This window comes from Oncorhynchus mykiss, chromosome 19 (assembly GCF_057628025.1).
Source record: "Oncorhynchus mykiss isolate SJ-2025 chromosome 19, ASM5762802v1, whole genome shotgun sequence".
Classification (NCBI taxonomy): Eukaryota; Metazoa; Chordata; class Actinopteri; order Salmoniformes; family Salmonidae; genus Oncorhynchus; species Oncorhynchus mykiss.
In genome coordinates this window covers 8447693-8459943 of record NC_143040.1, presented here as the reverse complement: position 1 = coordinate 8459943, position 12251 = coordinate 8447693, and the positions used below count along the sequence as shown (strand labels likewise).

General features: G+C 40.4%; 2 protein-coding genes across 2 annotated transcripts; both read right to left on the bottom strand.

The window, feature by feature from the left end:
• Window positions 1-256: 256 nt before the first annotated feature.
• On the bottom strand, window positions 257-5045 carry LOC149974805 (uncharacterized). The gene is made up of 2 exons (XM_090210011.1): window positions 4664-5045; window positions 257-3805 (listed from the first exon to the last, which is right to left on the bottom strand). Exons 1-2 carry the CDS (start codon window positions 4923-4925, stop codon window positions 3015-3017), a joined length of 1053 nt encoding a protein of 350 aa, XP_090066137.1. The 5' UTR covers window positions 4926-5045; the 3' UTR covers window positions 257-3014.
• A 4336-nt stretch (window positions 5046-9381) lies between these two features.
• Window positions 9382-11447, bottom strand: LOC149974804 (uncharacterized). Its single transcript, XM_090210016.1, has 2 exons — window positions 10925-11447; window positions 9382-10122 (listed from the first exon to the last, which is right to left on the bottom strand). Exons 1-2 carry the CDS (start codon window positions 11190-11192, stop codon window positions 9599-9601), a joined length of 792 nt encoding a protein of 263 aa, XP_090066142.1. The 5' UTR covers window positions 11193-11447; the 3' UTR covers window positions 9382-9598.
• Window positions 11448-12251: the final 804 nt, after the last annotated feature.

The following is a 12251-nucleotide window of genomic DNA, read 5'->3' as shown; positions in this document are numbered from 1 at the left end:
ATCAGACTGTATAGGCTATATTACATGTATTTAGTGTATTATTGAGGCAGCAGGGTAGTGGTTAGAATGTTATGTAAGAATCAGACTGTATAGGCTATATTACATGTATTTAGTGTACAGTGGGGCAAAAAAGTATTTAGTCAGCCACCAATTGTGCAAGTTCTCACACTTAAAAATATGAGAGAGGCCTGTAATTTTCATCATAGGTACATATACATATACAAAATGAGAAAAAAAAATCCAGAAAATCACATTGTAGGATTTTTAATGAATTTATTTGCAAATGATTGTGGAAAATAAGTATTAAGTATAAGTAATAAGTATCACTGGTTAGCGGACAAATCAGGTTGTAGGTGCTGTTGAAACTAACACAACTAAAAACACATGGAAATGGGAGATATATTTTACCTCCCTGGTTAGAGGACAAATCAGGTTGTTGGTGCTGTTGAAACTAACACAACTAAAAACACATGGAAATGGGAGATATATTTTACCTCCCTGGTTAGAGGACAAATCAGGTTGTTGGTGCTGTTGAAACTAACACAACTAAAAACACATGGAAATGGGAGATATATTTTACCTCCCTGGTTAGAGGACAAATCAGGTTGTTGGTGCTGTTCAAACTAACACAACTAAAAACACATGGAAATGGGAGATATATTTTACCTCCCTGGTTAGAGGACAAATCAGGTTGTAGGTGCTGTTGAAACTAACACAACTAAAAACACATGGAAATGGGAGATATATTTTACCTCCCTGGTTAGAGGACAAATCAGGTTGTTGGTGCTGTTGAAACTAACACAACTAAAAACACATGGAAATGGGAGATATATTTTACCTCCCTGGTTAGAGGACAAATCAGGTTGTTGGTGCTGTTGAAACTAACACAACTAAAAACACATGGAAATGGGAGATATATTTTACCTCCCTGGTTAGAGGACAAATCAGGTTGTTGGTGCTGTTGAAACTAACACAACTAAAAACACATGGAAATGGGAGATATATTTTACCTCCCTGGTTAGAGGACAAATCAGGTTGTTGGTGCTGTTGAAACTAACACAACTAAAAAAACACATGGAAATGGGAGATATATTTTACCTCCCTGGTTAGAGGACAAATCAGGTTGTTGGTGCTGTTGGAACTAACACAACTAAAAACACATGGAAATGGGAGATATATTTTACCTCCCTGGTTAGAGGACAAATCAAGTTGTTGGTGCTGTTGAAACTAACACAACTAAAAACACATGGAAATGGGAGATATATTTTACCTCCCTGGTTAGAGGACAAATCAGGTTGTTGGTGCTGTTGAAACTAACACAACTAAAAACACATGGAAATGGGAGATATATTTTACCTCCCTGGTTAGAGGACAAATCAGGTTGTTGGTGCTGTTGAAACTAACACAACTAAAAACACATGGAAATGGGAGATATATTTTACCTCGCTGGTTAGAGGACAAATCAGGTTGTTGGTGCTGTTGAAACTAACACGACTAAAAACACATGGAAATGGGAGATATATTTTACCTCGCTGGTTAGAGGACAAATCAGGTTGTTGGTGCTGTTGAAACTAACACGACTAAAAACACATGGAAATGGGAGATATATTTTACCTCCCTGGTTAGAGGACAAATCAGGTTGTTGGTGCTGTTGAAACTAACACAACTAAAAAAACACATTGAAATGGGAGATATATTTTACCTCCCTGGTTAGAGGACAAATCAGGTTGTTGGTGCTGTTGAAACTAACACAACTAAAAACACATGGAAATGGGAGATATATTTTACCTCCCTGGTTAGAGGACAAATCAGGTTGTAGGTGCTGTTGAAACTAACACAACTAAAAACACATGGAAATGGGAGATATATTTTACCTCCCTGGTTAGAGGACAAATCAGGTTGTAGGTGCTGTTGAAACGAACACAACTAAAAACACATGGAAATGGGAGATATATTTTACCTCCCTGGTTAGAGGACAACCTGTAGAAGACAGTCAGCTACATTTTGGAGAGATGCATTTACATTTAGAGGTTGTTAAACAAAGGAACGCAACACTTATTTTTCATCCCTCAGCGATATCATGTTGAAATCATTTGTGTGAGAGTGGGGAGATGAGTTTGTCCTGTTAAAACTAACAGCTCAAAAACCACATGGAATCTGGGAATAATGTGTACATCACTGGTTAGAGGACAACTTGTAGAAAACATCTAGCTACATTTTGATTCAAGTGGGTCACCAATGCTGTAAGTGTAACACAGCTCTTTTTGTGTTAGTCACTTTCTGTTATATCATATAAATAGCACTCTTTCAATTCAGAGCCTGGATTTTCCCCCTGAGGCTAATATCCATATCATGCAGAAATCAATTGAACAGGGGGCCAACGTTTAGTGTTCAACATTGTGACATCATTAAAATACTCCTACTACAATGTTAAAACATTCTACATTGTGACATCATTAAAATACTCCTTCTACAATGTTAAAACATTCTACATTGTGACATCATTAAAATACTCCTACTACAATGTGAAAACATTCTACATTGTGACATCATTAAAATACTCCTACTACAATGTTAAAACATTCTACATTGTGACATCATTAAAATACTCCTTCTACAATGTTAAAACATTCTACATTGTGACATCATTAAAATACTCCTACTACAATGTGAAAACATTCTACATTGTGACATCATTAAAATACTCCTACTACAATGTTAAAACATTCTACATTGTGACATCATTAAAATACTCCTTCTACAATGTTAAAACATTCTACATTGTGACATCATTAAAATACTCCTACTACAATGTTAAAACATTCTACATTGTGACATCATTAAAATACTCCTTCTACAATGTTTAAACATTCTACATTGTGACATCATTAAAATACTCCTTCTACAATGTTAAAACATTCTACATTGTGACATCATTAAAATACTCCTACTACAATGTTAAAACATTCTACATTGTGACATTAATTCATTGATATCATGAAACAACTCCATCATTAATGTATTTTCTGATGTTTGATCAGAGATCTTTTATCAGAGTATCTCTTGTCACATTGACCACAGCTATGAGGTCTCTCTCCTGTGTGTGTTCTCTGGTGTACAATCAGATGACTAGAGTTAGTAAAATTCTTCCCACATTGTTCACAGCTATGAGGTTTCTCTCCTGGGTGTGTTCTCTGGTGTACAATCAGATGACTAGAGTTAGTAAAATTCTTCCCACATTGTTCACAGCTATAAGGTTTCTCTCCTGTGTGTGTTCTCTGGTGTATAATCAGATGTCTGGATGTAGTAAAATTCTTCCCACATTGTTCACAACTATAAGATTTCTCTCCTGTGTGTGTTCTCTGGTGTGATACCAGGTTGCTTGACTGAGTAAAATTCTTCCCACATTGATAACAGCTGTAAGGTTTCTCTCCTGTGTGTGTTCTCTGGTGAGATAACAGGCTGCTTGACTGAGTAAAACTTTTCCCACATTGATCACAGCTATAAGATTTGTCTCCTGTGTGTGTTCTCTGGTGTACAATCCGATGGCTAGATGTAGTAAAACTCTTTCCACATTGATCACAGCTATAAGGTTTCTCTCCAGTGTGAATTCTCATGTGTACTTTTAGTGAATTTGATCTTAAGTAACTCTTCCCACAGTTAGAGCAGCAGTACGATTTCTTCCCTGTTGGTCTCCACTGGTGTTTCTTGAGGTGATATGATCTGGAGAGACTCTTCCCTGCCTCGTCAGCTTCATGATGTTGTTGAGGCTCCCCAGAGGATCCACGATAGTCACATCTCTCTCCTGTGTGAACAACAAGTCAGACAGATGGTTAAAGGCCCACAACAGCAGAAATCCACTGTAAAATGTGATGCCAACAGCGTAGCCATGATATTGCACAACAATTGACGTCTGTAATGAATGTTAAAATCATTTGACAATTGTCTTGAGACAGTCAAGTGAGCAACAATAGTCATAGTCTTGTTTTCACATTAGTAGTAACATCGATGATTGTCGGCTATAAATAAGTTATTACAGTTGCTGAACCCCTAAGCAGTGTGCCAGACAACCTTTGGTCACCAATATAGGCCCCTTTCTGTGTTTGCTCAAATAGGCGCACGAGGGCAATGAATTGAATGTGAGAGTGGTTACATTTATCCAGCCCCCATCCCTCAGCTGTTTACCAAACCAAGTCTCAGGGCAGACATTTTGTTGCTGTTTAAATCCTAGGTTGTCCCTTTAAAAAAGCCAAATCAATCGATCAACCAATCTGCAGTTCAAACAATAACAAAGATATCATTCCACCACTGTTTTGGTAATAAGATGATGGATGGGTCTGGAGAAATGTAACTACTCTCAAATTCATAGACAGACCTACGGATGCAAGGACTGACCATTCATAAAATCAACATGATAGTTTTAACCATGTTGAGGCTCTACAGTGTTGATTTACATTGTTTCTAAACATTGGAGTAAAAAAAATCTTATTTGGGGTTCTGATGGGGTACAACAGTTGAACTAAGCTCATGAGGTATGTGTTATATTCTTCAAGAATCAATGGCTATAAATAATATAAATGTAGCAATTACATATTTCCCCTTTAACACCACACATCAGTTCAACAACTGCAGAGTTTGTGCCTGTTTTTAAGACAGTACTTACTAGTGTTATTCACGGCCCTGTTTCTCAAAACCATCTTATGGCTGAGTTCACCGTCAGAACCATAGGATGCCTTAAGATGCGTTGGGGAAACCGGGCCCAGATATCCAGTGTCCTCCTCTTCGTCTTCCTCCTCCTTTTTCGATGTGACAGTCATCTCCCCCTCCCCCTCTTTCACTCCAAAAACTGCATCCTCCTCCCTCTCCGATTCCTCTTCTTTTACTGTAACATCCTCCTCCTCTTTCACTCTGAACGCATCTTTCATTCACTGAAACGTCTTTATCTTCTTCTTTCACGGTAACAGCCTCACCCTCTACTTGTTTTTGTATTGAAACATCCTTCTCTTCCTCCTCCTCTTTCAGGAGAACTTCTTTCTCCGTCCAGAATACCTCCTCTTCTTTAGCAGGAGGAGAGTAACTTAGTGAACTCATGGTCGGAGATGTTCGCTAGCTAGCATTAGCAACTAGCCTAGTTGTAAGCTAATTTAGCAAACCAGCTAGCTGACAAACAACGTAAATATATAATTAAATGGGCCAACACGTACATACGACAGAAGTGTGTTTAATACACAGCGACTAATGTACACCAAAACAGTGTAAAGAGAGTGAATGTTGTAGCTATGTTTGCTATAAAGCTACCGAGGTGACTTACTGTTGTTGTTGTTGAAGGAGCGTCCCGTCCACTAGATTATACGTCACACTGGCAGCGTCGCCTGAACCTAAAAGACACACATCGCCATCTGCTGACTGGAGTGGCAACGCAGTTGAGGAACCAAAAGTTTATTTTTCATTTATTTAATTAAAGTTGATTATCATATTAAGTCATTCAAAGAAAAGCATGTGTTGATTGATTCGTTTTTAATGAGTGATAATTTAAAACAAACTTTAGACCCACTACATATTTACATTGAACCATAGTTCTGACATGGATCATTTAGACCCACTACATATTTACATTGAACCATAGTTCTGACAGGGATCATTTAGATCCACTATATATTTACATTGAACCATAGTTCTGACATGGATCATTTAGATCCACTATATATTTACATTGAACCATAGTTCTGACAGGGATCATTTGTTTTTACCTTTATTTATTTTGTCTAGGCAAGTCAGTTAAGAACAAATTCTTATTTTCAATGACGGCCTAGGAACTGCCTGTTCAGGGGCAGAACGACAGATTACCTAGTCAGTACCTAGTCAGCTCGGGGATTTGAACTTGCAACCTTCCGGTTACTAGTCCAATGCTTTAACCACTAGGCTACCCTGCCGCCCCAATTTTGAACTGAGGCATATCTTTTATCACAGCCATAATGTGGTTTAGTCAATTCATCCAATTTTTCATGACTTTGTCAATCAACTTGTTCTTAATACATCTAAATCCTGGTTTAGTGTTTCTGTATCAATAAGGACTTTTAACAAATTAAAATCCTTTGGAGTCATTTTGACTCCATCCAAAATCACCTTTGATAAATAGGACATTTATTTCAAATCAAAATCACATTTTATTGGTCACATACACGTGTTTAGCAAATGTTATTGCAGGTGTAGCAAAATGCTTGTGTTTCTAGCTCCGGCAGTGCAGTAATACCTAACAAGTAATATCTAATAATTTCACAAATCTAATTATTTGAATGTAGGTTTCTCTGTAGACATGATCCATCCCACCAGAGGGTGGAGGGGCACCTGTATCAGTGGTTTTGACCAGATAGACACCTGCAGACACACAGTATAGTGCCTCCCATGTTCTCTCCTAAGATTGGACTTTCTATACCACGTATCACCTGACTGTGTACAAAACTGCCAATGATAGAAACCTCTTCCAGTGGTATACAGTGTATTCATTAAGTATTCAGACCCCTTCACTTATTCCACATTTAGTTACATTACAGCTTCATTATAAAATTGAATATGTTTTTCCCCTCATCAACCTACACACAATACCCCATAATGACAAACCAAAAACAGGTTTTCAGACATTTTCGCAAATGTATTTATTTAAGTATTCAGACCCTTTGCTATGAGACTCGAAATTGAGCTCAGATGCATCCTGATTCCATTGATCATACTTGAGATGTTTCTACAAAAGCTCTGAGACAGGATTGTGTCGAGGCACAGATCTGTGGAAAGGTACCAAAAATGTCTGTAGCATTGATGTTCCCCATGAACACAATGGCCACCATCATTCTTAAATGGAAGAAGTTTGGAACCACCAATACTCTTTCTAGAGCTGGCCACCCGGCCAAACTGAGACATCGGGGGAGAAGGGCCTTGGTCAAGGAGGTGAACAAGAACCAGATGTTCACTCTGACAGAGCTCCAGATTTCCTCTGTGGAGACGGGAGAACCTTCCAGAAGGACAACCATCTCTGCAGCACTCCACCAATCAGGCCTTAATGTAGCAGTGACTAAGTTGTCAACATTTATTTCAATGGACAATTTTGTGAACTGTTCTGTGAAAGGTGTCGGCTAGAGATGACTTGCAGGAGCTTACAGGGATTTGTAGTCTTGCATGTTGTCTACTTTGATGCTAATTAGCATTTTCGAATCCGAGAGTAAAGAGAGACAAATATATTGACAAGAGTATTTGTATTTATTATGGATCCCATTTAGTTCCTGCCAAGGCAGCAGCTACTCTTCCTGGGGTTTATTATGGATCTCCATTAGTTCCTGCCAAGGCAGCAGCTACTCTTCCTGGGGTTTATTATGGATCCCCATTAGTTCCTGCCAAGGCAGCAGCTACTCTTCATGGAGTTTATTATGGATCCCCATTAGTTCCTGCCAAGGCAGCAGCTACTCTTCCTGGGGTTTATTATGGATCCCCATTAGTTCCTGCCAAGGCAGCAGCTACTCTTCCTGGGGTTTATTATGGATCTCCATTAGTTCCTGCCAAGGCAGCAGCTACTCTTCCTGGGGTTTATTATGGATCCCCATTAGTTCCTGCCAAGGCAGCAGCTACTCTTCATGGAGTTTATTATGGATCCCCATTAGTTCCTGCCAAGGCAGCAGCTACTCTTCCTGGGGTTTATTATGGATCCCCATTAGTTCCTGCCAAGGCAGCAGCTACTCTTCCTGGGGTTTATTATGGATCCCCATTAGTTCCTGCCAAGGCAGCAGCTACTCTTCATGGAGTTTATTATGGAGCCCCATTAGTTCCTGCCAAGGCAGCAGCTACTCTTCCTGGGGTTTATTATGGATCCCCATTAGTTCCTGCCAAAGCAGCAGCTACTCTTCCTGGGGTTTATTATGGATCCACATTAGTTCCTGCCAAGGCAGCAGCTACTCTTCCTGGGGTTTAATATGGATCCCCATTAGTTCCTGCCAAGACAGCAGCTACTCTTCCTGGGGTTTATTATGGATCCCCATTAGTTCCTGCCAAGGCAGCAGCTACTCTTCATTGGGTTTATTATAGATCCCCATTAGTTCCTGCCAAGGCAGCAGCTACTCTTCCTGGGGTTTATTATGGATCCCCATTAGTTCCTGTCAAGGCAGCAGCTACTCTTCCTGGGGTTTATTATGGATCCCCATTAGTTCCTGCCAAAGCAGCAGCTACTCTTCCTGGGGTTTATTATGGATCCCCATTAGTTCCTGCCAAGGCAGCAGCTACTCTTCCTGGGGTTTATTATGGATCCCCATTAGTTCCTGCCAAGACAGCAGCTACTCTTCCTGGGGTTTATTATGGATCCCCATTAGTTCCTGCCAAGGCAGCAGCTACTCTTCCTGGGGTTTATTATGGATCCCCATTAGTTCCTGCCAAGGCAGCAGCTACTCTTCATTGGGTTTATTATAGATCCCCATTAGTTCCTGCCAAGGCAGCAGCTACTCTTCCTGGGGTTTATTATGGATCCCCATTAGTTCCTGCCAAGGCAGCAGCTACTCTTCCTGGGGTTTATTATGGATCCCCATTAGTTCATGCCACGGCAGCAGCTACTCTTCCTGGGGTTTATTATGGATCCCCATTAGTTCATGCCAAGGCAGCAGCTACTCTTCCTGGGGTTTATTATAGATCCCCATTAATTCCTGCCAAGGCAGCAGCTACTCTTCCTGGGGTTTATTATGGATCCGAATTAGTTCCTGCCAAGGCAGCAGCTACTCTTCCTGGGGTTTATTATAGATCCCCATTAGTTCCTGCCAAGGCAGCAGCTACTCTTCCTGGGGTTTATTATGGATCCCCATTAGTTCCTGTCAAGGCAGCAGCTACTCTTCCTGGGGTTTATTATGGATCCCCATTAGTTCCTGCCAAGGCAGCAGCTACTCTTCCTGGGGTTTATTATAGATCCCCATTAGTTCCTGCCAAGGCAGCAGCTACTCTTCCTGGGGTTTATTATGGATCCCCATTAGTTCCTGCCAAGGCAGCAGCTACTCTTCCTGGGGTTTATTATGGATCCACATTAGTTCCTGCCAAGGCAGCAGCTACTTTTCCTGGGGTTTATTATGGATCCCCATTAGTTCCTGCCAAGGCAGCAGCTACTCTTCCTGGGGTCCAGCTAAAATAAAGGCATTTGTACCATTTTAAAAACATGACAATAAATTCACAATACACTGTGTCCTTAGTCACCTTGTCCCAGAGAGGTTTACATGGTTATCAAAATATCACACCAGGGTGAGTCTAAACAAAACACAGCCCTGTGGGGAAAATGAATGGAACCATCTCCCTGTTTGACCTCTAGTTGTTATGGATATTATGACTCTACAGAGACACACAGTGGACGTGTCAAAATATGTTCCATTGATAAATCACACTTTATTTAACCTCAATGTCATCTTGTGTTTACATGGCATTGTAGATTTTAGCTGTATATAGTATGTATTCTGGATGTTTTCAGTGTGTTTTCAACCCTTTGAGACAATGGATTAATCACAATTAAAAATAGTGCACTAACATTACACGAAGTGAACTCAAGTCTGACAGCCCAAACAAACACACACATTCTCAGTCAAAAACACAAGTCAGAACACAGCCTCTCGATTCTCTCATGTGTTTTCAGGTTTTCTGACTGGGAAAATGTCTTTCCACAATGAGAGCAGTGGTATGTCTTCTCCTCCTGTGTATTTGTATGTATTCTTTCATGCTCTTTCAGGTACCTTAACCGGGTAAATCTCTCTCCACACTGGGAGCAGCGGTACATCTTCTTACCTGTGTGTGTCCTCTCATGCTTGTTCAGGTTTCCTACATGGCCAAAACTCTTTCCACAATGGGAACATTGGAAAAGCTTTTCCCCTGTGTGTCCCCTCTCATGCGTTTGCAGGCTCCCTAACTGGGTAAATGACATTCCACATTGGGAACAGTGGTAAGGCTTCTCTCCAGTGTGTATTCTCTTATGTGTTCTCAGGCTCCCTAACTGAGTAAAACTCTTTCCACACTGGGAGCAGTGATGTCGTCCTGCTGGTTTGGACGTCTCGGGGTCTGGTTTCCCTGAAGGACTCTCACTGCTGTCAGAAGGAGAGTCTGGTCTCTCTCCTGTCAAAGACAAACAGATGATTTAATTAAACAGAGACCTGAATGAAACCTCCACATGATAAAACTTCCTATGACATTTAATCTAGACTAGATCCCTCAATCACCTGAAGTCACTTTTCACAAGTGTTATTAAAGCCACTACAAAATGCAGGTCTCTGTGTGTTCTTAGTCAGAGAGGCCTATAGAATGGTCTAGAATGTCATTGTATGTTGTAGTGTTTACACCAGTCCAGCCTACGCTTGACACTCTAGCAATGATAAAGTACTTTATGATAACGCCAAAATTAAATAAACAATTTGGTATCATTTTTATTATGGAAGAGTGAATAAGTGTGCTTCAAACGGTTTGCTTGTAATGATTTGTAGCCATCGTCTCGACTAGCTGTGCATGAGTGTCCATTCAACTCAGTTTCCCTACCTGAAAAAACGCCATTCCGTAAAGTGTTTTCGCGCACGCAAATTCAGGAAGAAACCGAAGAGCAGATGGCCTGACCGCGTTTTGCGACTGTCGGCTCACTTGACCGCAGTCAACGACGGGCTGGAAATCGCCTCCAGTTTAGTACAGTGGAATTGCAGTATTGAATGAAGGCAAGTCCATTCCGTGAGACATTTAAGTTGTGATTTTGGGTGCAAATCCATTGTTAAAGTTTTGTTGTTGGCCAGCTTCTTGATGGTATTCACATCTTACAGTGTAGCTTTATCAATTCCTACATTAAAAAACGGCATTTAAGCTCAGAACTAGAGTAGAATGCCGTTTTAAAACCACGTATCAGTTCAACAACTATTTTCAAGACAGGACTTACTGGTGTTACTCAGATCTTCTGTCTCCTTCTCTTCTTCCCTCTCCTCCTCCTTCAATATGACAGTTATCTCTCCTTCATTCACTCCAAAAAAAGTATAATCGTTTTCTTCCTCTTCTTTCTGTGTAACAGCCTCACCCTCTACTTCTTCGTTTACTGTGACATCCTCCTCTTCATTCTCGTCTTTCACGACAACGTTCAGCCAAATACCTTCTTTCTCCTTCCAGCAGACCTCTTTTTTAGCAGGAGGGCAGTAGCTTGCTGAGCTCATGGTCGGGGATGTTAGCCAGCTAACCTAGCTAGTTAGCGACTAGCCTAGTGATAGGCTCATTTATCAAGCCAGCTACCGTTACCTGACTAAACGGAAATATGACATGAAATGGGGAAACTAGTTAAAAGACAGAATTATGTTCCAAACACAGAAGTGAATATAGACCGAAGCAGTCTGAACAGCTTGAACGTTTCCGCTAGGAAGCTACCGAGGTGGCTGACTAGATGTTGTTGAAGAAGCGTCCCGTCCACTACATTATACGTCACTCTGATAGCATCGCCTGAAAAACGCATATCGCCATCTGTTGACTGGAGTGGTTAACGCAGATAAATGTTTATTTTATTTCCAGACAAAAAGTGCATTTTTACATTTCATTCATTAAATAATAATATAATAGTCAGACAACTGCAGATGTGTAATAAGTATGAATTTAAAACCTACTTCTACATTCTACCAACCCAACAGATGTTTCTACTAGGGAATTATTATCCAATGAGGTGGGTCTTTCCACATTCTACCAACCCAACAGATGTTTCTACTACAGTGAATATTAACCAATGAGGTGGGTCTTTCCACATTCTACCAACCCAACAGATGTTTATACTATGAACACTTTCAGGTTAATTGAAGTTAAATTCCCAAAAAGCCTAAACAGGTTTGGTCATTATCAGGTATTGGAGCGTTGAACGATGATGCACAACAACGGTTTCTTCCACGAAACCACGACTTCAATAACCACCGCGGTCAAAATAACTGTAAAGTTATTCTCCATCGAAACGACTACCGCTACAATCGACCTGTTCGCAACACATGGGTATTGGATCTAACCTCACTGATCTGTCAGTAAGCTATGTTTACATGGGTATTGGATCTAACCTCACTGATCTGTCAGTAAGCTATGTTTACATGGGTATTGGATCTAACCTCACTGATCTGTCAGTAAGCTATGTTTACATGGGTATTGGATCTAACCTCACTGATCTGTCAGTAAGCTATGTTTACATCGGTATTGGATCTAACCTCACTGATCTGTCAGTAAGCTATGTTTACATGGGTATT

What these genes read in the sequence shown, in the direction of transcription:
- LOC149974805 (XM_090210011.1), bottom strand. Translation starts at nt 4,925, where the DNA reads ATGAAAGATGCGTTCAGAGTGAAAGAGGAGGAGGATGTTACAGTAAAA. An exon ending in CAGGGCCGTGAATAACACTA is followed by an intron (nt 3,806 to 4,663) that starts GTAAGTACTGTC and finishes TTGTTCACACAG; the next exon opens with GAGAGAGATGTGACTATCGT.
- LOC149974804 (XM_090210016.1), bottom strand. Translation starts at nt 11,192, where the DNA reads ATGAGCTCAGCAAGCTACTGCCCTCCTGCTAAAAAAGAGGTCTGCTGG. An exon ending in AGAAGATCTGAGTAACACCA is followed by an intron (nt 10,123 to 10,924) that starts GTAAGTCCTGTC and finishes TGTCTTTGACAG; the next exon opens with GAGAGAGACCAGACTCTCCT.